This window comes from Grus americana, chromosome 9, assembly GCF_028858705.1.
Source record: "Grus americana isolate bGruAme1 chromosome 9, bGruAme1.mat, whole genome shotgun sequence".
In the NCBI taxonomy this organism is placed as follows: domain Eukaryota; kingdom Metazoa; phylum Chordata; class Aves; order Gruiformes; family Gruidae; genus Grus; species Grus americana.
The window spans coordinates 28,788,964-28,811,769 of record NC_072860.1 but is presented as its reverse complement, the minus strand read 5'-3'; the positions used below and the strand labels follow the sequence as shown (position 1 = coordinate 28,811,769).

The 22,806-nt window shown below is 46.4% G+C and overlaps 1 protein-coding gene across 8 annotated transcripts in view; it reads left to right on the top strand.

The window, feature by feature from the left end:
- The window catches only part of MED12L (mediator complex subunit 12L), a 150,225-nt gene extending 127,709 nt beyond the window's left edge, over nucleotides 1-22,516 (top strand). For 4 of the 8 annotated variants that reach the window (XM_054834628.1, XM_054834626.1, XM_054834624.1 and 1 more), the window contains 13 exons: nucleotides 970-1,079; nucleotides 1,587-1,722; nucleotides 2,238-2,399; nucleotides 3,875-4,237; nucleotides 5,258-5,411; nucleotides 6,574-6,791; nucleotides 9,279-9,329; nucleotides 13,414-13,503; nucleotides 14,138-14,358; nucleotides 16,239-16,395; nucleotides 17,278-17,355; nucleotides 21,265-21,346; nucleotides 21,752-22,516. In XM_054834628.1, coding sequence (XP_054690603.1) covers nucleotides 970-1,079; nucleotides 1,587-1,722; nucleotides 2,238-2,399; nucleotides 3,875-4,237; nucleotides 5,258-5,411; nucleotides 6,574-6,791; nucleotides 9,279-9,329; nucleotides 13,414-13,503; nucleotides 14,138-14,358; nucleotides 16,239-16,395; nucleotides 17,278-17,355; nucleotides 21,265-21,346; nucleotides 21,752-21,801 — 1,872 coding nt within the window. In that variant the 3' untranslated portion in view covers nucleotides 21,802-22,516. Of the gene's footprint in view, nucleotides 1-969; nucleotides 1,080-1,586; nucleotides 1,723-2,237; nucleotides 2,400-3,874; nucleotides 4,238-5,257; nucleotides 5,412-6,411; nucleotides 6,453-6,573; nucleotides 6,792-9,278; nucleotides 9,330-13,413; nucleotides 13,504-14,137; nucleotides 14,359-16,238; nucleotides 16,396-17,277; nucleotides 17,356-21,264; nucleotides 21,347-21,751 lie in introns of those variants that run through there. The other 4 variants (XM_054834627.1, XM_054834625.1, XM_054834629.1 and 1 more) reach the window with 3 other exon arrangements.
- Nucleotides 22,517-22,806: the final 290 nt, after the last annotated feature.

The following is a 22,806-nucleotide window of genomic DNA, read 5'->3' as shown; positions in this document are numbered from 1 at the left end:
ACTACAAGCACAAAGAGCGAAGGGATTTAGAGTGATTATAAAGATGACAAAATTAAAAGGTTTATTTTTGGAGAGTTGTGAAGTGGGAGACATCAGGAAAGATGATTTGATGCCGACACTGGGTGCAGGGATGATGTGCAAAACAGTGAAGTGACGGTGGCATCGTGGCAGAGTAGGAAGACCCTGGGCTGCAGCGCAGCAGTAAGGGGAGAGCAGTGTCAGCCTGACGAAAGCTCCCTCGGGCGTCGGGTTGTGCAACAGGGAGGTGTTTGTCTTTCACAGGGCTCTCACTGTCTGAAGGCTTGAGCTGAGCTTTCGTTAGCTAGAAGTGGTGTACCTTTGAAATTTGGGATTTGGACTCTTCTGACCATTTGGTAATTGGGCTTGCAACCTGAGTGGGTATCTTGTGTTACTGCGATTTGATCCTTTGAAGGATGAGTTTTGGTAAAATGGCTCCTTCTCAAAGCCAAGGCATATTTTACAGTGTCATACTAGACTGGTAGAAATAGTGAAAAGGTGTTCATAGGGTAAAGTACATCATTTAGCAGTTTTCATTTTCAATCAATGCTATGTTGTTCAGATTTTTTTTCTCTTTGCACCGGACATTATTGTCTGATTTTTGGGTGCGGAAGGAAGATGATAACTATGAAGTTCAACACCTTTTCAGTGCTGAGAATTTTTTCACTGACTTCAGTTTGTTGCATGAAACCTGAAAGCGAAGATGTGAAACTGAAGGAGCAGTGTAATTATATTTTGCTTTTCTATAGTTCCTTCTTAGGAGAAGCTTTTTGCTGGGAGCATGGGGTGGGGAGGAAAAGTTATTTAAAGTCAGCACTTCAAGATGGCATTCAGCACACAACAACTCGTGGGACGGGGCAGCAGTTTTATTCATAAGTAAAACACGTGATAAGGGAAGGTGCATCTGTGAGGTATGTGCGGAGCCTTGCTATCTGCTGTGTTATTTTGCAGGTAGGTGGCATGTTTGACACTGTGCAGAGGAGTACCCAGTGGACCACAGACTGGGCACTTCTGCTCCTCCAGATAATCACTTCAGGAACTGTTGATATGCAGACCAACAAGTATGTCTGCGCTATTTAAACAAGCTAATTCCTATCCTTAGTGCTTTTAAGTTTAGATTGCATGTATGTTATTGTTATATTTTTCTTACTATTATCCTATTACTGCTTGAGTACAACTTACACACTCACTGCTGGTCTTGGTTGGGCAGCACCTCTACTTTGGAAAGCACTGGAGCCGCTATTTACACTCTTCCTTAACCAGCACGTACCCGAGCACTTTCCTAAGTTGGAGCCCATAATTCCTAACGACTGTCTGTTAGCAGTTTGTGCTGTCTTAGCTCTGAGCTGGGCTTTATAATAAGATCCGTGTGCACGTCTCGACAGCCCACCTGCACGTATATGCTGGGGCTTCTGCATGCAAGCGGGGTGCAAGTGTGTGCATGCAGAGAGCCCGGAACACCCCGGCTTGTCCGAAGAGCTGCGTTTGTGGCCTTTGCCGTGAGTGTCTGTCCCCGGATCTCTCGGCAATCGGTAGTTCCTCCGGGTAATACTTGTCTTTACTCTCAGCGAATTGTTCACAACCGTGCTCGATATGCTGGGCGTCCTCATCAACGGGACGCTTGCCTCGGACTTGTCAAACGCTTCCCAAGGAGGGCCTGAGGAAAACAAAAGGGCTTACATGAATCTGGTGAAAAAATTAAAAGTAAGTGTTAAGTCTTGTCCTTTTCAGCATTTCTTTTGAGTCGCATTCTGTGCTCCTCTTGTGATCCTGTGGTTTCTAATTCTGGGAACGCCTCTTGGAAAAAGAAGAGAGACTGAAACAGCACTGCTGATAACAAGGAGAAAAAGAAGAAAATAAAAATACAGGAATGGGGGTGTGGGAAGACAGACTTCTAATATTTTCTTCGTATTAAATTACAGTTAGGGACCCTGCAAGACACTTAGTTACTTTTATTCATGTTTGAGACAATAGATTTGTATTTAATTTGTAATATGTATTTTCTATATTCTGCTCAAACAAGAGATGAAAAGATAACTTACATTCTTAAAAAAAGCAAAAGAAAACACAAAAACCCTTGCAAAGCCACTTGTTTAAATTTAGTAAAAGTACAAGGAAATGATTCATCCAGAAACGGGACTTTTTCTAATAGTGAAAGCAGTGCATTGTTTCTCTTCCTTTTCTCCCCTGTGTGACTGATTGATGTGTTTATTCTTTAGAAAGAGCTGGGAGACAAGCGGTCTGAAAGCATCGACAAGGTTCGCCAGCTGCTCCCTTTGCCAAAGCAGACGTGTGACATTATTACTTGTGAGCCCATGGGATCCTTGATCGACACCAAGGGGAACAAAATTGCAGGATTTGACTCCATTGATAAGAAACAGGCAAGAGTAAATGTTTGCTTTCATCTCAGTTTTTCCATGATTTTTGAAGCATAGGAAGTTCAAGCAAACAGGTACAGCTTGTACAGTACACGCGCCTACACGCAGCATTGTAAAAGCATTGCACTTCTGTAGCGCAGCTTTCTAACGCGCTCTCAGTCATTGCTACGCTTCAGCCAGAGCAATGCAGCCTCCTTCAAACAGGTAGGCTTTCTATGAGCAGTGATGCCAAACGTGAGGAGTGCTGGGCTTGTAGAATAATGCCTTTAAAAATAGGTGCAAACGACAGACCCTTTTTTGGTAGCAAATGCATTTCTGTTCCAAATGTTCTTGCACAGCCTTTGTTTGCACGACCCGTGTGAAAATTGTCAGGCAGAGCGTGAAACCTGGAGTGGGTTCAGAGCGGCACGGGGGGAGCTGGTACAGCCGGGCCGAAGGAGTTCGAGCAGCCCGGTGTGACTGGGACCGTGCACCGGCATCACCGGCCCTGCAGCAGCACCCGGGCGATTCCGTCCTCCTCTCCCTGACGATTCGCTGATACTTGCAGATGGTCTCAGAGCTTTAGATATATGTGCATCTTTAGTGGAAACAGGTTTATGCCACTTGTGCAAATTCAAGAGTTTGGGTAACCTTTTGCTTTCTGATTTGTTTAAAATTCAGTCATCGTGTTTGCTGCGTGCCCTTGTTAAATCCACAGAGTTCACAGTCAATTTGTAACTGCTCATGTGAAGAGTGTTGACATGAGCTTGCTCAGTTTTGCACTATAGAGTCTTGACTGATATCGGCCAACTCCACAAAAGTTGCCAAAAAAGGAAATTAGATTTGACTTGGAGTTGAGCAGCAGAAGCTCTTACAAAAGTATTCGCTTTTCGAGCAGAATCCTACGTTTGAGAACTCATTTGACCCGGGAACCTTTTGACCTGTTACTTGCTGGGAGGAAGACGGAGGGTGTGATCCTGCTTACAAAAAAGAGAGGAAAAGGAGCAGGGGGAGTGTATTAGTTGTTTGGGGGTTTTGGGGGAATATGAAGGGGTGCATATTTTTTTTAAGTTAACTTATTTGAAAGAGAAGGATAGAGCTTAGGATAGGGCTTTTTATTCTGCAGACTGCGTAGGCATTTTTTGTGATACCGTGCTTAGGCTTTCTCCCCTTGTTTGAATATGTAAACTTTTAGCAAGTGTATTCTCAGATTAGCAATTTTTGATATATATTTGACTTCTCCTCCAAATGGCATAGATGAAACTTGAGATTTTTAGCATAGCTATAAGCAAATGGTACTATAAAAATATAATTGCTTTTATCTAGTGGCAACCTTGGACAGAGGTTAAAATCCCACCAGTGTGCATTTGGTACATCTTGTGGAGGGGAAAGAATCCGTACTGGATTTTTCTGACTCAAATAATGGTATACAAAAACAAGTCGTCTGCTCTTGTGTTCAACTGTCTTAAAATACTAACTTCACTTTTATTGTGAAACAGGGTCTTCAGGTTTCAACAAAACAAAAGGTGTCCCCTTGGGATTTATTTGAAGGTCACAAAAATCCTGCTCCTCTCTCCTGGGCATGGTTTGGTACAGTTCGTGTCGACAGGAAAGTGATAAAATATGAGGAGCAGCAGCATCTCCTCCTGTACCACACGCACACCAAGCCCAAACCACGGAGTTACTACCTCGAGCCCTTGCCCCTTCCTCCAGAGGAGGAGGAGGAAGAGCCCACCACACCTGTCTCTCAGGAACCAGAAAGAAAGTCAGGAGAGCTCTCGGATCAGGGAAAACTTGTCATGGATGATGAGAAGAAGACAAAGGGCAGGAAACGAAAGTCAAAGTCAAGCTCAAGGGCTGATGTAAGTAGTTAGTGCCCGATACAAAACTTGAAATATCTCGCCGAAGCATTGTGGTGGTGTAGTGCTGTCTTAGCTACCTTCAGAAATTGCTCTGCGCCTGGAGGAGTGGGTCCTAATCAAGGGAGTGAAGGGAGAGGGTCAGGAGGGTGGATTTCTATCAAATAGAGCTGAGTCTAGAGGAACCTCCTGGGCTTAGGACCTTATGTGCTATGTAAAATGTGCTAGACTGGGTCTTGCTCAGTAAATGTTATCCGAGTTCCACATATGCTTTCTCTCGTTGGGTGTAAAGTACAGCTGTTATTGTTTGTATCCATTTCTAAAATTCCTCCTGTTCCAGTTATGTTGAGACCAAATGTGTTGGTTCAAACCCAGGTCCCATTCAAATGGAAACCGCTGCGAAAGACACTCTTTCACTCAGCTAAACTGTTGCACTGTGCAGTTTGTTCTGGTTTCTGAGACACTTCTCCTTTTGGTTTTAATGGCTTTTTGAGGTGTGGGTTCCTAAGCTGAAGAATCACACAGAGCACAGGTTTGAAAAACATGCGTGGCACCACTCGAATGATAATGTACGTTTCCAGCAGCAGCATTCCGTGTGATTACGTCCTCGGCACGCTGCTGCCAGGGCAGTCATACGTGTTGTAGACACCTCAGTGTTCTGCCAGCGTCCAGCCAGTTTGTCACTGTGTTGTGTTTTACTTTAAAATAATTTTCTGGCCTTTTTGATGTTTCGGTTAAGTTCTTCCTGTTATTTATGTACTGATAGAGTAAGCTGTCCTTGTGTTATACCTAATTACAGCCTGCAGAAAATACGTGCTAATAAGGTAAAAATGGATGGTGTCTGTGAAGTTGTTAGTGTTAATTACCTGTGGGCAGCCTGAGACTTCATCTGTTTTTTACATCATCGCAAACGACAATGGGAACTGTCTCTGTCCTTTAATAATTTAGTAGGAGAATTGGCATTATTTATGAGTTAGTAAGGTATGAATGTCAGTAACATTCACTTTTCCTGTGTATTTTAAGGAATATCCACAGAACAGCTTATACAGAGTGCCTCCCCCTTACTCACCGCTTTCCTCTCCGATGATGCACCACCCGCAGCCTGCGCTGTGGGCTTACAACGTGATGGGGCAGCCGCAGCCTGGCTTCTTTGTGCAGAACCAGCCCCTCCCTCCAGGTACGCGCAAGCCTTCGGCTCACAGGCACGGGCGTTACTATTCCGTGTATGATAAAAATTGACTTCTTGTAACCGTGTTTTGTCTCCAACTTAGTCTGAAGCAGGCGGTGTCTGCCGATGCCATTTATTTTACTCTTTAGTTGGGCGGATTTTTGAAGGGCTTTCTGTTACTGGTGGTAGGTCTGTCTCTATTAAGGTATAAAACTTTTTTGGTGGATAAGCAAAAATTACCTACTTTGGTGATAGTGTAAGAAAGCTGGTAGAAGTTCAGTGAGGAGTGAAATAAGAGAGGGATGATTAAAAGGAACAAATGACCTTTGGGTTATTTCTTCTTTGACTGATGCCAAGAGCCATGGTGGCTAATTTAACATCTGCTAGATGGGATAAATATATCCATGGGCTCACTTTTTCTTCAGGATTTGTGATATGTGCTTAATTATTTGTAGACTTGTTTTGTTTCTTCCAGTTAATGTGTACACAGCTTAACGTAGGTATTTTACTTGCTCTAGGGGGCAGCAGTTTATGATGTTTTGAGAAATACTATCGTGTCCTTCTCAGGTACTATGCAGGAGAAGTTTGGAAATTTGGTTCCAATTATAAATGTTAAATAATTTTTCTGAAGCTCCAAATACAACTACATCTGTATTTAAGTGCACAAAAGTCTTCAGAAAATACCAGATGGTGGCTACAAAGTTAAGGAAATGCTGATTTAAAAAAAAAAAAGTGTAAGGTTACCTTCATAAGTCTTACATATAGTTAGGTACATGATTTTTATCAAATAGCATAGAGTGCATAAATTATTGCTATCTCATGATAAAATTGTCCTGACATCACAAGCCGTTCATATCATACTTTTGATCTGACATGCAACTTTGTTTTTTCAGTAGTAGTCAAACGTTTTATGTGATGTAGAACGTGCAACAGCCCGTAACATTTTTACTTTTTGTTCTCATTTATAAGTGGTAGTCTTCAAAGTTATGTTGCCCGTTTAATTTTTCAGGCCAGTAATCTGGTTTAATCCACTTCACACCTTTTCCAGAGGTAAGTTTATCATCGTTATTGTAGAGCTAACCAAATAGGAGCTGATGAAGTAGCAGTGATCTGTACCAACAACGTTCTTATGGAAGGCAGAGAACACATTTGTGTTTTGGGTGGTTTTTAGGTGGTTCCAGGCTGGATCCGACAGGCTCCTTTGTTCCAACTAATACGAAGCAAGCCCTGTCGAACATGCTGCAGCGGCGCTCCGGCACCATGATGCAGCCCCCCTCTATCCATGCAATCGCGCCTCAGCAGCAGTTGCTCCAGATGAAACTCCTGCAGCAAGAGCAGCAGCAGCAGCGGCTCCTCAGGCAGCAAGCACAGTCACGGTCTCTCCAACAGGTTTGTCCAAACCCCCAAGTCTGAAGGGCAACACGGTGGTTTTGCGTTCCGTGGGGCTGCTTGCCCTGCGTAGGCTTACCGAGTGGAGAGCCAGCTGATACTTAGAGTTGCAATAATTCCCTAAATATTGCTTAACCAGAGCCATCTGCTTGTAAACTTCATTTGCCCTTTCGTCTCTTAGTCCCTTCTATTTTTCCCGTGTTTCATAAATCAGGTTTTGCTTTTGCTACGTGATGATATTCGTGTTCCCTGTTGTGTCACAGAGGCTTTCATAGTGGAATCGCATGGTGCTGTGTACCACCAAGCTACAAGAGCAGCAGAGGCATGGCAATGGTCTTCACAATTAAAAATCCGGGAAGTCCAGCCGGAGCCATTTCCATACATATGTGCACGCAGACGTCCATGTTCTCTAGAAATAGCTGGTATTTCTCCTAACATTTTTGCAGAGTACAGCCGCTGTGTGCCAAACCACACGTGGCTATTGTGCAACACCCTTCAGAGCCTGAGCTCGTTCCAGAGTACGGCTACAGACAGGCTGCTTTTGAACTGATGGCGTAAGAATAGAAAATTGGGGTTTGAATCCCAGATAACCAGAAAGATGTACACAGTAGTTGGTGGTAAAACCAATTAATTCTCACCTTTTTTTAAAGTCCTTTTGTACCCATTCTTACCCTCATTGCAGCCCCACATGGGGCCGTCCATAATTGTGAACATAGGGTTTCCCTCTAAGTGTCCTGTCTTCTGCCTTAAAAAAACCAAAAAGGCCCAGCCCCCAAAAGCTCTGGATGTGTGTGTTATAATACCAGTAGTACGGTGGATATTTGATCCCTCATTAGTGTCCTGTGGGCAACTACGAGCTACTAAGGATTAGGTACCCTAAACGGGCACGGGGCTCTACACAGTTAACCCTGTAGTATTTCTTACATTAGGCAACATCTTGCTGTTTTAGTGTTAGGCCCATCTGGCTTTCATTTACTGTGATAAAATACAGGCTTAAAGAAGAGCCTTGAGTAAACAAATGCTGATCACTACTTAGGGCTAGGTGGATCAAACAGTAATAATTGAAGATCTAAAATGACACATTATTCTCCCCTTTAAGAAATGCTGTTATTTAGCACTGTCATGCTTAGAGGACAAAAGATGTTACGCTACCCTTTTGGTTTCAAACAAGGACAGTATCTGGGGTGTTAAGAACAACAGCTAACTTCTCCAGAGTGCTGCATAGAGAGGTTGTCAGGACAATAAACTTCTTACGAAGACATGAATCCATGCCTAAATAAGTTTAATAAGGTGTCTGCAATTAACTTTTTCATAAAACATGGACTGAACTTTTACAATGTAGAAGTGGCACTAAAATTCAGCAGGGTGGGTTCAGGTGCGTATTTCAGCCAGCATATGATGTGCTGGATGTTCATCAGTCAGTGGTTCCGTATCAGCCCTGCTTTTATTTCAGCAATAAGGCAGTGTGAGTTAAGCTGCTGTAAACCAAGTCTCTCCAGAGCCATCTGAACCCAGCCTTTGTTCCCAGTTACTTCCCCAGTGGATGCAGAGCCAGGCCCTGTGCGGTGTGCTGGGGAGCACTGCAGACGGACACGTCCTTCTCTTAACATTTGGCCTTACGGGATGCTTGGGAAGACTCATTCAGCCTGCTATGTGAAAACTTTCACTAGTGAAATGACTGATCGATTCACCAGGCCGTCCCATTTGCTTTCCTTGTTGTCTCAGCGCATGCTGGCAGCGCTGGCACCAGAGAAACCCCTCCGAGATCCCGGTGGCACTGGGCTTTGCCCGCTCCCTGCACCGTGGGCTGCCCCACGGGACGCCCGCCTGTGTGCACGGTGCTCCAGTTTGGAACCGCATCCCTGGGGAGCTCGTGGCACTTCTTCCTGCAGTCCTGCATTTAGAGTGGGAAATGCAGTGGCAGTGTACAAGCATTTGAAAATTTAGGAGCAAGATGATCTGTAAGCACTGCTGCTATGCAGTGTTTGTTGGTACGTAGAGCTTAAATAGGGGAGGTTTCTTCTTTGGGTTTTATGTCTCTGCAGCTGCAGAATGAAATTACCCATCAGCTTGAAGCCGCCGGCACCGGTGTGAACAGTTCTGTCAAATCAGTCCAGAAGGACTCTGCCCGTCAGTGCCGTGCCGTGTGTGCTGTGCTCCAGAAAGCAAATAGCTACGGTGCAAGGTCTTTAAGAACTCACACTTGCTAAAAAAATGTTGAGTACTATGGACAGATAGACTCCTGTGGATGGTAAGGAGTCCTTTCCACATTTAGAGTTTCTGTTCATAAATTTCATAAAAGTATTGAGGTTCATTAGCATAAAAACCACCTGAAAGGACCTTGTTAACGTTCCTAAACACTGGCGTTCTTTGAGTACGTACAGGTGAGCTCTGTAAAGGTGCTGTATGGATCCACTAACAAGCCGAGCCTAATCGTGTATATTCTTTGTATTGTTTGCTATTTTCTCGCCTGTCCTTTTCCTTTAGGATGTCTGTAGCACTGCTGTATCCCTTCAGGATGGCTTTGACAACATAATGGTAACCACTCTAATACTGTGAACTTCTCTTTATTTTTCCTTTTGCACAAACATGCATTTCTTTCAACATACAGGCTGCACACTTTGCTTCTGATGAGAATGATACGCTTTGGCACTCCTCTCACCCAGGTAGCGCAGCGGCTGCATGTGGGAAGGCTGTGAATACACTTGCACACATAGAATATTTTTTTCTCACAAATATTTCCAATAACTGCATCATTTATTTTTTTCTCTTCCGTTGTGTTTCTCGCTGTGAAAGATTAGAGTAGCTGCATGATGTGTCCGACGCCGTCTGCGTGTTCCCACGCTGCCCTCGCCCCCCCGCTGCCCCTCTGCCGCCGCCCACTCTGGCAGCTTCTGCCGCGGCGCAAGGTGGGGAGTGGCGACCGCGGTGCCGGAGGAGCACCAAGGGACGGACCACACGTCCTCTGGCCGGCGCGTGCCACCAGCGCTTCCCAGGCAGCCGTTCCGGCGTGGCCTGCTGCCGCTGCGATGGGACGCGGTGGTGCCGCTCAGCTCGGCCAGGCAGGGTCAGCTCCCCAGCCCCGCCGGAGCGGTAGTTTCCAAAATGCTTCTTGTCCCACCTGAGCACGGCAGTGCGCTGCCCGATGGCCTGTTCCCGAGCTATGGCAGGATGTGCGGTTATGAGAATAACCGTATTTTGTTACTTCCAAAACAAGTAGCAGCTAATATTAAGTTTCACAGAATTCAGTTGTTTCTGGGGAAGAACAAGGATAGCATGAAGTTTCATCCCTAATATCTGTGTCGGAAAGCCTTCCAGATGCTATTAAGTAGAAAAGCTGTTTCAGAGTTAGCTTGCAGGACTTTCTTCCTGTCTTAGGGAAACTGCAACGTTGTTAAAATAGGAAAGACAAAGCAAAATGTGTTTTTAAAAAGGTTTTGCTGCGTACCCTATTGTCCGTATTTTATATAAGTGCAATCATTCCTGCTGTTACCGGGAGCATGTCAGAACAGGGTCTGGATCACCATATTTGCAGTTAATTAGGCACACCTAGATATGCAGCAAGTACACAGCAATGTCTCTCAAATCTATCGTCATCTTCTTAGCTACGTAAATGTTAGTGTTTCACTACCTGCTTTCAAAGTCAGATTTGGTCAGATTTTGGTCAAATCAGCCTGCAGCGCCATGGCTGCTACAGTCGCCTTTGCCAGTCCCAGCACCACCTAGAAAAGAAAATTCCTTCTGAATATACTATGGTCACATACCTGAACAGGAAAAAGCAGTAAGTTTTGCTTCAATTTAAAGTGTGAGTAGAACAAAGAGAACAGCGGTTATTACTGTAACGTTGCGTCAGCATTGAATGAAAGTGTTTGGGGTTTTTTCTCCTTTTTTTGTTTTGTTTTGGGGGTTTTTTTTTGACATGCATGCACAGTTCTGGCTTGCAGCGATTGGTTCGCATGTTTAGTTAACTCTTCACTAAGTTATGCCTGGAGGGAGAAGTCCCTTTGAATTTAGCAACATCTGCTGTTGCTGCTCAGGAATGCAGAGCGCGCTCTCACCACACGGGAACTTGCTCTGTGGCTGTGTGCTGCCGTGCAATAACTTGATCCGTCGCTGCCTACGGAACAGCTTTCTGCTCACGTTCTGCACGTGGTTCTGTGCGTGGTGCTGGCCTGGCCTGGGCAGCGGTGCCTCCAGTACGGGAGTGCCGCTCTGCGTCCCGCACCCTGCTCTGTGCGCTTCGCGTGGCGGGCAGGGGTCGGTGGGCAAGACTCGCTTGTGGCTCTGCCCACCGCGCATCGCTGGCATCGTGCAGCTGCTTATTTAGCGTGTTCGTACAGAATTAGGGCCTGATCCAATTTCCATTGGTGCAACTTCCACGGGCTGTGGAGGGACGCTGTTTCCACTGCATGGGCACGAGTGGACAGATTTTGCTCTTGGGCACGCCAGGTTAGCTGTCGCTGAGAGCAGCACCAGGATAACGCACGGAGCAGCGCTCCTCAGACCAGCTTCCGCAGAACCCCCAAGGGGGTTGTATTACTGCACGGAGTAGCTTACGGCACTGGTTTTCTGAGAAATCAGTCATGGTTTTTCCAGATTTCGCCTTTCGGTGACTTCAAATTACATCTTTATCTAGCCTGTGGTTAGCACCTTATGAAGAAGTTTCAGAAGCAATTTCCTTGGAGAAATTATTGTTCTTTTTTTTGTTTTTCTTCTTTTGCCTCTGTTTAAAAAAAGAAAATCTTAAGTTCCTTCCCCATGTACTTGGCTGACATGTTTTATGTGCATCCCATCTGCAAGGTGTATGTTCTGTTCAGCGTTTCAGTTTCTTGCCTATCGGGTTGTTGTTTTGAGAGCTCCCCGTCTGATTTTACAGATGTTTTCCCAGATAAATTTAATTTTGTCTGAACGTTTGTCAGGACTGATAGATGTTACTCTGTTCATACCTCCTGTAGTCCCTAATTTGTTTTTCAGATTTTTCCATGAGATATTGGCTTGTTTTTAAAACAAATCCCTAGTGTAGCTCCTGCCTCCTTAGCGTAGCTTATGGTATCCGAGCTCCCCGCTGCCTCTGCCCCGTAGTGACTCCTCCAGCGGTGCTCCCGGGGGCTGGCACAGAGCCTCGCTCGGTCAGCCTTTTTTTGGTTTGCCTGTAAAAGAAAGGAAGGTATAAAAAATGCGTGTGTGACAGCCCTGTGGCACCCTGTGGTAGCTTTGCCCCTGGTTTTGACCTCTTCTGTCTGTTCTGTACCCAAAGTAGAGGGCGGTTAATCCAGCCCGGCCCCCAGCGGTTCATGTCTCCTGGGGCTGGCGCGGTGGAAGCTGGAACCTCTCTACCGTGCTGCTTCCCTGAGCGATTCCCCTTCACAAGAGGTAGCTCTGCTCGTGTCCCAGGTCTGTCGATGAGGATGCGCATGATTTTAAGCCAAATCCAAAATAATAATTGAACCAGAGGACTGCCGGTTGTGCCGACAGGCTTGTCAACGCTGGGTACAGTTACCGCTAAGGGATGGGAGCAGACAAAGAGGGAGAGTTCCGATGGTGCTTCAGTATTTTATCCCGTGTGAGATTTTTCTTTTCCACCGGGTAGCCCTGTTGTAATGTTGCTGCTTGTGGTGTGTTATGAAAGTCACTTTTAGCCTTAATTTATAATACATCTCTGGAAGGATATCCTGATTAAAATGGCAACGGCTTTGTTGGAGAATTTGGAATTTTTGTTTGTTTTTGAAGTGACCTGGGCAGCTACAGGGAAGGAGCATCACTACTTCCATCTCATGTCTGCCACTGAGCTTTTTTGAGAAGAATGATTTTCAAAATGATCAAGTGCAATTGTGCAGCATCACAATTGCACAGAAAATACACGGACTTGATTGTATCCTTGACAAATTCTCATTCACCAGTTTTTTTACAATCTTGGTCCTAAAATTGCCTAACATTTTATTTTTTCCTCTTTTCTGGTGTTTCAAAACATACTAGTGCAGTTAGAGTTGAAATCTTTAAATGATTTGCCATTAATTGGGCATTAATATTGAGGCAATTTGAAATGAGCAAACTAGGCTGCCTGCTGATCACAAATACGGACTGTGTTTCCAAGCCGTACTGGTTGGGAGCTGGAGATGCTTGCGTTACCCATTTATCATACTGGTATTTTGTATGGCATCATAAAACCTGCTAATCAGCATTTTGCCTGCTTCGTCTGGGGGAGAGCTAGTAACCAGGTAGCCTGAGAAAGATACCAACTGTGCATTTATACTAGAGATTTTCATTCACTCTAAGCTTCCTGTATAATTTAATGTACTGTCTTCAAGACAGCTAGATTTTTTTGTTCTAATCCTTTGCAAAGCCCCATTTTAAAGGGTGTCTGCAAGACCTCTGTTCAGTAAATGGCTGTTTCTTCACTGCTGCAGTGTCACAGTAGTGTCAGAAATCAAACAAAAGTAAATTCTTCCATCTCCCTATGAGTAAATACAGTTCAGCAGTGTTGGCAAGCAGCGGTGCTGTCTTGAAGGAAACAGTCAGGTCTCTCCGTGACTCTTTAGGACACAACTTGGTGGGGTTTGTGTCCAGAACCGGGCTCGTTGGGGGTGTGGAGGCCGTATCTGATGGGTGATGTGTCTTTCAGGGTCAGCCGATGGACCAAGCTGCTATTTTCACTCCGCAAGTTCGACCCCCGTCTCAGCTTCCACAGTACCCAGGGTTGCAGCAAGCACAGGTACTGCGCTGCTCCCACGGAGCAACTCCATACAAATGCTTTTACAGAGCGCTCCTTTTCCTCCCAGCCTGCCTTTCTGGGCTTGGGCCCTGCCTCGCGCCTGTGGCCTGGGGTAACGTGAGGCCTCGTGCTAGGATGCTTGTGGTCTGCGCACGCTGTAGCCCGTAAACGTTTTTAACGTGGTCACTTCCCGGTTTTCCCTAATGTTGCTGGTAAAAGCAAGCGTACTTCAGCGTTGAGCCTGCAATTGGGCCAGTTTTTGGTGAGATAGCGATACCGGTGGCTCTTCATTATGTCATTGGGATTTTGGGGGGGGAACAAAGAAACGAGAGGGCGGAGCTGTGGAGCAGAGCCCCGCTCTGGCTCGGCGCCTCTCGGGGAAGGGCGGCACGGTGCGAGTTCCATCCTGCCGCCTGTGACCGCGCTGCGGCTGCCTGGACCCACTGACAGAAGTGGGGAACAACCAGGGCGGGGGACTCGCAGGTCGGTGCGTGGGTACAGCACTGCATCTCGCTGGCTTGCCTCCGGTTGTCCGGGCTTTGGCTCTTTGCTAAAGGCCATCTCTTCCTTTTATAGCTAAGCTCGTGTAGGTACGGGCACAGTGAAGTCGCTCTTCTGTCCGTTTTCCCTGCAGAGCATGCCTCACGGGTACACGATGTACAGCACTCCGATGCCTTTGCAGCAGCAGCAGCCTGGTGCCGTAGTGCTTTCCCCCAGCTACAACCCCCGAGCGTACGCAGCAGCTCGGTCCAGCCCCACGCTGATGGAGAGGCTGCGGCAGATGCAGCAGCCGCCCGGCGGATACATCCAACAGCAGGCTGCTGCCTACATCCAGCCGTTGGCGGGCACTCAGCGGTGAGCCTCTGCAGTTCTCGTGGCTGGTAACGTTACAGGAGTTTCGTGGCAACTTTGATTTAGACGTCTAAAGCTTTATTTAAAATAAAGTGTCTTAATCAAAATGAGGTCAACGCTGGGTCTAACTAGCAATAAATTTGCCTTTCTCTCCAATTTCCCCATTTTTTCCTTCATTTAATTTTTATTTTAAGTTGGTCTTGGCACATGTCGTAGCCCAGTTGTCCTGTGTGTACAACATAAAAATTAATGTAGAGATGGGTGTTGGACCCTATTTGACCACACACAGAGATATGATAGCCATGTTATGCAAATGTGTGGTACTAAACATTAATAAACATTCCTGGTTTACCAAATATTCATTAGTCAAGAAAACACAAGACCAACTTGGTGGTTTAACTAGCAATAGACATAGGAATTTTGCTTAAGCTTGAATACACTAAATTGACTTCAGTTTTGAAGTACAGCCAAGTTGCAGTGCCCGTGAGAAACAGGAAGAATTTGCTGGTAAAGAAATGCAATGAAACAGAAGGCAGATGAAGCAGGAATTAAATCTGTAAAGGGAGCGTTATGGAGTAAGCAGAGTGGAAAACTGGAGTTGCCAGTGAGAGTCTTGAATCAGATTTTTTTTTTCTAACAGTCTAGCTTAGGTATGTCTAACTCTGCTCTTAACTGAATCCAGAAATTTTGCCACTCTTAGTTTCCATTTCAAATAGACATGTTCAGTAGAGTGACTCCCAAAAACCACAGGCTTAAATTAAAGAGGTAGTGGGGAAAAACCCCCATCACAACGTGCAAGGTCTGTGCTGGAGTACCCGGGTCGGGTCGCAAGTCCATTGGAACAGCAGAGTACGAAGATGTCAGTCATCACAGGGGGTCAGCGGAGCTTCGGTCCTCTCTCGCTCATCCCAGGCAATTTCTCCTGGGGTACCGCTGATGAGCTCTGTTACCAAGTAGAGATATTCTTCTTTCTCTGCTTGAGATCTAATTTGATCCTAAAACGAAAATCTCCTTCAGATGCTAAGTTCAGGTGTACTTAAATGACTTGCTCATCGATTGCTTGTTGTAAGCAGAATGTGAATTGTCCTGTGTGTGGCTATGCAGCTCTCTCAACCCTTGTTATTGTTAATGAAATCAGCGTTTCTAGAATTGTGAATGTTACCATATATTCTGCAATACACACTGGTTCCTTAACTTCTTTTAAATTCCTGCAAGCCTGGATATCTTAAGAGTATGATCAATCTTGGGTATGTTTGCACCTCTTCAAAAAGTTTGGCCTTGACTTGGTTGACAGCCTTGTATGAAAACCTACAGGGTGCCTTGCGTTAGGAATAAAGCTGCTAACCTGAATTGCTTTGTCCTTACTGAGTTTTAACCAGCCGAGGTAAACTACGAGCTAGCTAACATGTTTTTCCCATGTATATCTTTCTGCTTTGCCAATGTTAATTACTCCCATAACATCCCAAGAAAGTATTTCTTGCTTGGTGTGTTTTTTCAGTATTTTAGAGAATAAGAAGTCTTTATAATCAGTTTTAAATTCATGGTAATATGAGATGTTCTGGTCTGGAGAACATTTTAGTGCTTCTGTGGAATTCTCACTTGAAATGTAGAAACTCATCGTTCTTCCTAATAAAGCAAGAGCTGAATGCTTGGATCTGTTCGTGTTTAGAGGAACGTGTTATTACCTACATCAGTTACGGGGCAATAGCACGGCACGGCTTCTATTGCGGGATATTTTTCAAAGCATTGATATTTGGAAATACATTCTTCCTGTCTTTTAAATCTATGGAAGTACGATGTCACAGCTTATAGTTGAGTACTCCTAGACTAACTCGCGCTCTGTCTATAAATGAAGTGTAAGCCATCATTTTTTCCCCAATCAGATTGAGCCATCAGCCTCTGCAGCCGAATTCACTGGTCGGAGGAGGACTGGACAGTGCATCGACCGCGGGTCCTCATCCGACCCTGAACTCAGTACAGCTGCCTCCAGAGCCCATCAGGCAGAGACAGCAGCAGATGCGACAGCAGAGACTCTTCCAGGTGAGGGACTCGGCTGCACTAGAGGCCGGGGGTATTTCAGTGCAGGAAGGGCTGTAAACTGACTGTATCGGGTGATGCTCTTACGTGCTCGCTTGCACGTGTATTCAAGTCTAAAGCAGCAAAGCCTGGTGCTATAAACTATAGCTGGTGCTCTAAACCCGAACTGCTTTTACCCCAGTGCGGTAAGTCGTTGTTTACATTTGGGATCCCGAAAGAGAACTCTGGACATACATGCAAAATTCAGTACTTTGATTTTTCAAGATTGCAGAATGCCTCTGGAGAAGGTAAATTTGAGAACAGCCTAGCTGTGCTGAGACAAAAGCCATGGTTGTGCTCTCCCCTGTCTGGCCTTATAATGTATACCGGAATGAAATCGAAGGCCTTGCTCCCTGTCTGGCCTATTTCCTCCTATATTCTGATTTTATGATATATTTTTAATTTGGAGGTAAGTATCAGGTTATCAGCTAAATATGTAGGGCTTGGCAGAGGGGAAGTAAACTACATTAAAAGATCCTTTCCGTAGCCCTTTGATAGTTGGAATTATTTTCATGTTTTTATTCTAGTTCAATAGCTATCTGTGCCAGTTCTTGTCGAATGCTAATGTACTTTATCTAAATATTTTGATATTGCAGTAAACTAAATGTACCAGCTTTTGAGTATTTTTGTGTCCATTAACAGTGCTCCTCGTCAGCCTCGGTGTGGCTGATGATCAAAGTGGGGAGCCGTGAGGCTGATCTCCCGAGCGGGGCCCTCAGTAACCCATGCTGGGGGCTGCTCTGCTGGACGCCAGCCGGGACAAGCCGTACTGGCGGCTCGTAGCTGTTCCCTGAGGCGGTGCGCGCCGTGGCGCTGCTCTTTCAATGCTCTTTCGTCTTCTTTCAGTTGCAGCAGCAGCAGGGGCAGCAGCCGGGGCAGCAGCAGGCGCTTGGACTCCAGCCCGTGCAACCGCAGCAGCCCTTGGTAAGCAGAGGAGACTGCCGGGTATTTTGGGGAGGTGTGAGGGTAGTGACAGGGTGGCAATTGTCACTTATGGCGACGGGCAGCGTGGCAGCCTGGGGAGAGGGTTTGTGTAAGCTTCCCCGCATCGCCGACTGCCGCTGGTGCTGCCGCCACGGCGCCTGCAGTGCCGCACCTCCACCGCTCTGAACGCCGTAGGAGCGTGTGCCCGGTGCCAGCGGCGAGAGGCTCGTTTTGCCCGCGTCCCGAGCTGGCCACGAGCGGTAGCTGTGATAACAGAGCGTATGAGCTGGGCTCGACAGCCGGCTCGTGCTTCAGGTGCCTCCTGGCTGGCTCCAGCCCTGGGCCGGGGAGGATCGCATCTGTCCACAGAAGACCGCGTAGGTGTGTCCACCTTGCCGACATGTGGCAAGAGGTGGGTTACGCTTACGCTGAGGTGCTGCCGGAGGTGACCTCGCCCGCTGACCTCTGATGGGGAGGCAAGTGCAGCTTTGAACGTGGCAAGGAGCGCTCGTGCGCTGCCCGGCTCAGCCCCCGGCGCCTCTGCAGCAGCACGTCCGAATTTGCTGTTCGGAGGTGCTCCTCTGGGACCGGAGCCACGCTGCCTCCTGCGCCCCCACGGGTCGCTCACCAGTGTACTCAAAACTGATACCACGTTGTTTTGGCTGAGAAAAGATTTGTACGTGCGTGGGAAAAGTTCAAACGCTTTGTTTCAACATATCTTTCTGAAATTAGACTTAGCAGTATTGATTTAAAACTAATGGTTAATATCCCAAACAATAGAAATAACCACCTGTAGCAGTTCTTTTGAGAGTTACTCGGGGATGTAGTTACACAATGGGTACCGGTGCTTTTCTAATTCTGTACATCTCTTTTCCATCACCAGTAAAATAAGACTACCCAGACTAACTGCCTTAAATCTCTTTATGTGAATTCAAAGGGGGAGGAAAATGAGATGCTTTGAAGTCATCCTCAGTCTTACTGCTAGTGCAGTGTAAATAAATGACTATTTTGAAAATCTGATAGAGAACCAAGTGCTGTAAGCCCCACTGAAAGTCAGGGATCTTTTTTTCCAGGAGTCTAAGGATGCCATTTAATAGTCCCAGAGCAGCAAGCTAAGGGAAATTAAGGCCTTACTGCTGCAGGAATTAATTTTCCCAGTTTATGCTTGCTGTGCTACGGATTTTTTGTAACTGTAATCCTAATTAATATATCATAGTAATAATGAATAGCCCCTGCTAACTGTAAAAACTTGATGAGAAATCTGTAGTTGCTGCTGACGCGTATAAATTGGTGGATTTTTCTGTCTCCGTAGTATGTCGAAGTGAAAGCAGGATGAGGTATGCAATTGGGGCTACCTGTGGAACTAGTTTTTGCTGTAACACCAAGAGCGGCCCTGGCTTGGGAACGCAAGGTGCTGATGGTTGGCATGTCTCCACGCTGCCGTGCTTGTGCCGACTTCGTGCGAGCGTCCGCGCTCTTTCCGCCCCTCTGGCATCGGCTGCGGACGCCGGCAGCTCCACCGCTACCAAACTCCAGTCCCTGCCTTAAGTCACGTCACAAGGGATGGTTAGTGACTTCAGGCCTCTGGTTTCTAGGTTGTACTGCTAACGTGCTGGGGAAAAAAGGGGGGTTGTTGTTTGAAGGTCCTTTTAAATTAAATTGTTAGTCATAAAACAGAGCTGCCTGAAGACAACTGTACAAACAAAATCACTTTTGAGACACTCCTTTATGCTGAATTGGAGCCTTTTATAATTTAGTGAATGATTTTACCAAATCAATACCACTACCAAGTAATTTTTTTGGACATGTCCACTGAATTACAATGTCATTATGGTTGTTTCCTGTATTCGGGCAGTTTTTCCAGACATATTTAAGGTAGGTGAGGATAACTAGAAAAAGTTTGCTATAGAAAAATGGAGAAAATACAAGCAATGCTGAAATTGCTAGCTTCCGAGTTTAAAAGCATTAATGAACAGGATCTGACAGAGAAACTCGGAGGCGGCTTGTAAGTGCAAGAGTAACGGTAAATGGAAGATGTTTATCTGATAGCTATTGAAAGATCATTTTCATCCATTTTTGAGTTTTTCTTAATGGTGTTTATGTGAAAGACTGTCACAGAGACAGAGCACCTGCCTCGTCCAGCACTCAGCGCAGCAGAGAGCTTTCTGTGTGTTGGTTTCGTGTCCCCAAGAAACCCTGGTGTGGTTAATGCTTTTGACTAACCTCAGCATTTACTGCGGACTGTTAGCCAAAAGATTACACAATGTATTTTAAGTGAAGGATTTGGTTTCAGAAAGGGAAAAGATGCTGAAGTCTTGTAAAACACTGAAACTCCCTTCAGTAAGCAAAATGTTTCGCTGAAACGAAGCATGGGCGTTTTCTGTAGCGCATATGATGTTATTAGAGCATTGAATAACTCCATTTTTATTCGACACATCAGGTTTTCAAACTGGTCAGGTGTTTTGTGTATCCTTGTGCAGAAGCAAAAAAAAAAAATCACTTAATTAGAGGCACATGCATTTTCTCCAGATGTAATAAGAAGGAAAACTCCAGAGCTTAGGAAACGAAACAGATCTAGAGAGCTGAGAGACCTGAGGATGACAGACGGGAAATGGTGCAGGTTGGGTTTGGTTTGTGCTTGCTGGCAGAGCAGCACCTGCTCATCGCGATTTCGCTCCCAGGAGTAGGTAGGTACGAGGGGGTTGTGCCGTCAGCTCTCTGTCCTCGGGGTCGCAGGCGTTTTTCTTTCACACGGGTGATGTGTTTCCCAAGGGAAGGAATGTTTCTTGTGTAGGCAGGCCTTGGGGACCAGAGGCATCCATCCCAGCGGAGCACACCGACGGTCCGTGTCACGTCTGTCTGTCAAGCTCAGTAGCGTGGTGTCATCAATAAAAGTTGTCAACAGAGAATGACTTTTTTTCTGAATGACAGCCAGGAGTGTGGAAAGCGAAGCGGTGCTCGTTCTCGTACCCATCCTTGAAACACAGACTGCGTGGGTCGGCTAGCTAGGGAATAACGCGTGCTGTCAGCTGGAGCAAATAAAGACTCAGTTCTGCTTTGATGCAAGCATAGACAGGGTGGAAATTGGTGAAAGTCAATGCATTTACGCCAAGAGTACTTTCGAAGTGATTGAAGACATGATTTAATTCATTAACAGCAGATTCCTTTGGAGGCTTCTTGTGTCTAATCCCATTGTGCTTAATGCCATGGGCTGGAAGGGCCTTGTCTTCATCCCCGCGGGCTTCGGCTGAGGATCGGCACGACGACTATTCTGCTGAATAGGGGTGGGCCCGGTTGGCTGGGCACTGCTCCGTCTCCCCTTCCACTGGAGCCCAGAACCGCATCTGCAGCCGGAGCCCGCAGCAGCGTGCAGCGCAGCGAGGGGCTGCGGGCTGACCCCTCTTCTTACCTGAGGTGCCGCTGCCCTGGGAAGAGTGTTTTTCGAGGAGCTTCGTTTGCCTATTATGCATCGATCACACGTGAGCGTTTAAACATGCTAAAAAGGCCGTTAATTTTGATTTGCAGTTTTGATTCGCCTTGTCTTTGAACAATGCGGACAGCAGCGCTGCTTAGAGTGACTTGCAGGATGAACACTGGCCCCTCCAGAGCGGGAACAGACGGAGAGCGACGCTGGGCCTTGTGTCTGGCTGGGCTCTGGGACGCCTGCGACGCAGCTGGAAATGGGGGGCGTTCCAGGGAATGAAGAGAACGCGTGTTTCCCAAGTTCGGCGTGCTCGGCGTGTCCCCCCGCGCTGTTAAAACGGGTGGGGACGCGCTGCGGAGGCACGCGGGCTGCCCCCGGCTGTCCCCCCCTGCCCACAGCCGAGGGGCAGCACGAGCTGAACGCTTCCGCAGTTGCCTGGCCTGGCCCTCGCGCTCTTCCTTTCATCTTCCCCGTTTCTTTTGCAGTTTCCGAGGCAAGGCTTACAGCAGACGCAGCAGCAGCAGCAGACAGCGGCGCTGGTCAGGCAGCTCCAGAAGCAGCTCTCCAGTGAGTGTGCGCGGGGGTGTCCCTAAGTGCAGACGCATGTTTGAATATGGAATTATCTTTCCGGAGGTGTGCTGCCCGTTTATAGATGTAATTTATACTGCCAGCTGGTTACCCATCCCAGTAGTGATCTCATACCCAAATTCTGGTGCACCCCACAGATTTCTGCCGGTCCCCAGAGAAGCCCGAGTCACCTCGGGGCTGGGGCCGGTGGCCCCGTCACGATCTGCTGCCTGTTGCCTCCCCCCGCTCCCCTCGTGCTACCGCAGGCGCAGTCCCGGGGAACGGAGCGCCTCGTGCCGCCGTTAGGTCCGCGTGGAGGGACCCTCCGGGCTGGGGTTTGCTGCCTGAAGCACCGGTGGGCTCCTGTGTTTCTGTACAAACGCTTCCCTTCGCTTTATCAACCAGGTAACCAGCCGCAAGGGGTGAACCAGTACGGGCATCCTTCACACTTCTGAACCGGAGATGGAAGGAGACGGCGTGTTACGTTTGCACTGAAGTACAGAACATTCAAAATTCAATGCACTAGTTATTGCTAGAAAGCAGAGTTCAGTTTTCTTCTCTTATTATTTCAGTAATTATTTTGTGCTGCAGTTGATGTGAATATGTAACAAGGTGGGTTTTTTGGGTTTGGGGAATTTTTTTTGCGTTTAACTAGATTTAAATGTATGGACTTGTGGGCCCATTTGAAGAATGTTATTGCAGATTTTATGAATTTGGTGCTTTTTAGGTCCTGTTACTTTTAAAGAGGACAAAGAATGCTGGATTTATTTATTTGTGGGAAACACTTTTGTTGTTGTTTTTTGGGGGGGTTTTGGGTTGGTTTGGGGTTTTGTTGGGGCTTTTTTGTTTTTTGTTTTTTGGTTTTTTTTTTTTTTTAAGAACTGCACTGGACCAAACTACTGAACTGAAAGGCACTTACGATTTTGGCATAGAAGTTAATTTGTTCATTAAAATATTCACCTCTTTGTTGGTAGAACAAGCCTCAATTTAAATTGTGTTTATTTGACTGTAATTTTCATATGCACTTTATAAAGTTCTTTGTTTAAAGTACCAATTTTCTCTTGCTCTTATTGTGGTAAGAAGGTGCTGAAGTGGGTTTATTGCTTGTATTAGAACTTCTTAAAGTTTATATTAAAAGCCACAATGTAACGTTAATAAACCTACTAGAAGTAGCAGCGTTTCATATTTGGTCTTTTTAATACGCCGTTCACTGGTGAGCAGTTCTCGCGGCACGCACGACAGAGTAACAGGGATTGAACCCTCAGAGTGGGTTTTGCTCCACTTGCGTACAGAAATCTCCACGTCCTGGTAAAGCCTCACAGGAAACGAATCTCCGTGTGTGACTTGGTGCCTCAGTAACAAATCTCCTACCAGCTTTCACAGAGTGGGGGTGGAGAGTGTCCTGCACCCAGGGAGGAGTAACCCCAGCACCAGGACAGGTTGGGGGTGACCTGCTGGGA